The sequence below is a fragment of the Hyaena hyaena genome, unplaced genomic scaffold (genome assembly GCF_003009895.1).
Source record: "Hyaena hyaena isolate Hyena2069 unplaced genomic scaffold, ASM300989v1 scaffold_252, whole genome shotgun sequence".
In the NCBI taxonomy this organism is placed as follows: domain Eukaryota; kingdom Metazoa; phylum Chordata; class Mammalia; order Carnivora; family Hyaenidae; genus Hyaena; species Hyaena hyaena.
In genome coordinates this window covers 201,805-206,286 of record NW_024080884.1, presented here as the reverse complement: position 1 = coordinate 206,286, position 4,482 = coordinate 201,805, and the positions used below count along the sequence as shown (strand labels likewise).

Below are 4,482 nucleotides of genomic sequence, written 5' to 3'. Positions count from 1 at the left end.
AGAAGTCTGGGAGGGTGCGAGGGAATGGTGGGGGCCCGGCCTGCCTGCTGGGAGGGCTTGCCAGATGCTAGGAGCATCCTGAGAAATCTCACACCCTCCTGGCCCCCCACCCTCCCTGGCTCCAGCTCCGGCTGGATTTCAATCTGCATAATTTGCCCCATTTAGAGGGGAGGGGGTGAGAGTGGGAAGGTGGGGAGGGTTGCTGTGGGGCTGCTCTTAAGGCCAGAGGAAACCACGGAGGGGGATGGAGGAGGCTGGTGAGAAGGTGGGTGGTAGCCAGAGGGTGGAGGCGGGGCCCTGAGGAGAGCAGGCTGCAAACCCCAGATAATATTCTGCCCAGTGCGGCAGGGCTCAATTTGGTCCACTTGCCTGGGGACAAGAAGGAGGAAAAAAAAAAAGTGGGCTGTAACTTAAAGATCTTAAGACTCCCAAGTGAGGGGCTGGTCTGGAGGAGGGTGGGAAGAGGGAGTGACCAGACAAGGAGGAGACAGAGACTCAGGAGGGCGCAAGGAAGTGTCTTAGCGGAGGCTGGGGCGAGGCAGGAGAGGGTGGAGGAAAGTCTGCAGGAACAGGCATCCTCCAGAAGCCGGAGGCAGCCTCTCCCGCTGCTTGCTGGGACGGGCTCTGGACACCCTCAGCTCTTCTCGCCTGCCCTCTGAGGCTCAAGCCAGCAGCAGCTCAGGGCTTTCGCTGGGTTGGTGCCACAGCTGTGGAGCTGGTGCCCTCGGGACCCCCTGCCCCGTCCCCTCTCCACCGCCCAGCATGGAGGAGGCTGGCGATTTTGACAACTACTATGGGGCGGATAACCAGTCCGAGTGCGAGTACACAGACTGGAAGTCCTCGGGGGCCCTCATCCCTGCCATCTACATGCTGGTCTTCCTCTTGGGCACCACGGGCAACGGCCTGGTGCTCTGGACCGTGTTTCGCAGCAGCCGTGAGAAGAGACGCTCGGCTGACATCTTCATCGCCAGCCTGGCAGTGGCCGACCTGACTTTCGTGGTGACCCTGCCGCTGTGGGCCACCTACACCTACCGGGACTACGACTGGCCCTTCGGCACCTTTGCTTGTAAGCTCAGCAGCTATCTGATCTTTGTCAACATGTACGCCAGCGTCTTCTGTCTCACCGGGCTCAGCTTCGACCGCTACCTGGCCATCGTGAGGCCGGTGGCCAACGCTCGGCTGAGGCTGCGGGTCAGCGGCGCCGTGGCCACGGCGGTCCTGTGGACGCTGGCTGCCCTGCTGGCCATGCCTGTCATGGTGTTCCGCTCCACCGGCGACCTGGAGAACACCACCAAGGTACAGTGCTATATGGACTACTCCATGGTGGCCGCCGAGAGCTCCGAGTGGGCCTGGGAGGTGGGCCTGGGGGTCTCGTCCACCGCCGTGGGCTTCGTGGTGCCCTTCACCGTCATGTTGACCTGCTACTTCTTCATTGCTCAAACCATCGCCGGCCACTTCCGCAAGGAGCGCATCGAGGGCCTGCGCAAGCGGCGCCGGCTGCTCAGCATCATCGTGGTGCTGGTGGTGACCTTTGCCCTCTGCTGGATGCCTTACCACCTGGTGAAGACGCTCTACATGCTGGGCAGCCTGCTGCACTGGCCCTGTGACTTCGACCTCTTCCTCATGAACGTCTTCCCCTACTGCACCTGCATCAGCTATGTGAACAGCTGCCTCAACCCTTTCCTCTACGCCTTCTTCGACCCTCGCTTCCGCCAGGCCTGCACCTCCATGCTCTGCTGGGGCCAGAGCAGGTGTGGGGCCACCTCCCACAGCAGCAGCGGGGAGAAGTCGGCCAGCTACTCCTCCGGGCACAGCCAGGGGCCCGGCCCCAACTCGGGGAAGGGTGGGGAGCAGATGCACGAGAAGTCCATCCCCTACAGCCAAGAGACCCTGGTGGTGGACTAGGACTGGGGTCGGAGGGGAGCCCGGGGCCCTCTGCCCTGCCCCAGGCTTTGCCCTTGCTCTCTGAAAGTCAGGTAGCATGATAGCACCTTCTCTCTTGCACTTAACCCTCTTCCCTGCCCCCTGCCCTCTCTGGTCGTCCTTCCTCCTTGAGTCTTGTTCAGGTGTTTGTAGTTTAGCGGATGGAGACTGAGCCCTGCAGACTCCTGCTCAGCCACTCGGGATCTGTGAGATGGACCTTGCACAAGTCTCTTGACCTCTCTGAGCCTCAGTTTCCCCATTTGTCTAAAATGGGGGAAGTCATGCTGGCTCAGTTGACATGTGTTGCCCTCACCCCTTTTCTTGGATCTCCAGCGTTTTCTTCTCCTTCCTTCCTTCCTAGTTTTCTCTCCCCTGTCCCTGTCCCTGCTTCTCTCTCTGCACTTTCCATTCCAAATCCTCGCCTGCTGGCTGCAGCCACCTCTCTCACGGCACACCCCCTCCCTCAATCCCTCCTTCTTTCCCTTTTTACTTCCTGGTTCTGTAGGGCTCCTAAGGGTTAAGAATCCTGAAGCTTGCACACAGGGCCCCTGCTCCAGGTCTCTCTGGTTCCCTGAGAGTGCGGGGAGCGGGGAAGAGTGCTGGAGGGAGGGGGGGTGGGGGGTGGGGGGGTGGTGGCTGGAGGACTGGTGAGTCAGCCAAGAGTTAACTCCAGGCTCTGCAGCTGGGAGCTCCAGAACCTTCTCCCAGACTGGATCAGTTCGCTGTAATTTCAGGCACTAAGGATCCCAGAGGGGTGCCTCCCTTCCTGCACCCCCCCTCCCCAGTGCCAACCCGATACACTTTTTACAGATTTCCTCAGACCCTCTGCGTGCAAACTGGAAGGCTACCATATCTGATGAAGGGAAAGCTCCTTGCTTCGGTATATGAGTGGGGGAGGGGTTGGGATGGGACCGTGGAGGAAGAAGGGAGTCTGTATTTAGTCTATATGCTGTGCGGCTTCCCTCTCTGATTCCTCACCCGTCAGGACTCCTCCAGAACTGTGAGCTGCAGGTCTAATCCCTGTCTCACCACACCCTGTCATCCCCAGGCAGGGGGCTTTTCTTGAGCTCTGGTGCTGCCTGGTGCCAAGAAGTGTGTGTGTGTGTGTGTGTGTGTGTGTGTGTACGTGGATGAAGTCACTTGTCACTTGGGTGAACTACCCCCTACTCTCTACCACATCTCCAGTCTTCACACAATATCCTTGGGAGAAGAGGGACATATTGAGACAATATAGAATAAAAATGAGTCCACCCCCCACTGGATTTGGGGGCTCTGACGGCTGGTCCGTGCTTTAAGAGAGAAGTCTATGTTACTGCTGGGGCCTCCCTGGGGAGATCTGTCCCTGGGACGGTGGTGCCCGAGGCCTGGGGAAACCCAGTGTGCTGGGTCCCATCCTTCCTAGTTCCAAGAAGGAGGCAGGAGGTGGTAAAGAGCGTCCCCGTTTTGTGTTTACCCTTTTCCCGAGGTCTGTGGCCCTCTCCCTAAGGAGGCTGCCTTCTTGCCCGGGGTTTGAAAGGAACTGGGTGGGTGTTTTTTCTCACCTCACCACCTGGACGGGACCCCTTGGCCTCTCCCGCTGGGCTGGGGGGCTGGGAACAGTGACTGGAGCAGCCGCGACAGGGCTGAGGGCATGACTTCATGCCACCAGAGAGGCCTCAAGGACAAAATTGATGATGGGGCCTTTGTGAGCCAGGGTCAGGGGTTTTGTTCTTGGAGGACTCCGGATGGGACGTGAAGGACAAGATTTGCACCGCGGAGGCAGGAAGAGCCCAGCTTGGTGTAAATGGAGACCTTGACCATCCCTGGGATGGCGCCAGCCCAGGAGCAGAGGGAGGAGGAGAAAGGAAGAGACTCCTCTCAGCTTAGTCACCCCCTCACTGGCCAGAATCCTCCCTTCTCAGCCCAGCACTGCTGAGCATGCCATCAAGGCTGGAGGAAGCTTCAAGAAGGGAAGCTTCTGAGGCCCTGGTCGGTGACCCCAGAGACCTTTTGGCTGGAACTCATCTGTGGCCCTGGACAGAGGGTGGAGGCTACCCCATCCCCTACCAGCCCCTTCTTCTTCGGAACGTCTCTGCTACTTTCTGACCCTGTTAGTCACTGAGGTTCATGAAATAAATCTGTTTTGTGTAACTCTTGTGTCCAGAGCTTCTTCTCACACAAGTGTCTTGGGAAGAGAAAAGGCCCCCGGTTTGCAAAGGTTGCAGGGGGAGGTAGTGTGGGCATGGCCGAGGGGGCACAGGAGGAAAGTAGGAGCTAACAGGAGTCAGGTGGGAAACTGGAAAGGGAGGGGGGAGGCGGGAAGAGCACTGAGAGATACACACCAGGGCAAGGCAAGGGTTGGGGGTGAGACCGGGTGAGAGCACAGGAAATAAAGCAGCTCAGTGTTTGTGCTCTGAAAAGCTGTGGAGCCAATGGGCACACACTTCGGAGTCCACACATTCATTCATTCACTCATTCACTCATTCATTGTCCGGTGAGCCTCCATTCAGTTTAGATCAGGGGTTCTGGTCTCCTGGCAGTCACTCCCGATGTTTGCAAATACGCGTTCCTGAGCGGCAC

At 58.8% G+C, this 4,482-nt stretch overlaps 1 protein-coding gene across 1 annotated transcript; it reads left to right on the top strand.

Annotated features, from left to right (window-relative positions):
• Positions 1 to 452: 452 nt before the first annotated feature.
• On the top strand, positions 453 to 4,053 carry APLNR (apelin receptor). Its single transcript, XM_039245017.1, has one exon. It carries the CDS (start codon positions 763 to 765, stop codon positions 1,903 to 1,905), a length of 1,143 nt encoding a protein of 380 aa, XP_039100948.1. The 5' UTR covers positions 453 to 762; the 3' UTR covers positions 1,906 to 4,053.
• The last annotated feature ends 429 nt before the right edge of the window (positions 4,054 to 4,482 follow it).

Bases quoted from the DNA above. Each gene is read 5' to 3' on its own strand.
- APLNR (XM_039245017.1), top strand. From the start codon at position 763: ATGGAGGAGGCTGGCGATTTTGACAACTACTATGGGGCGGATAACCAG.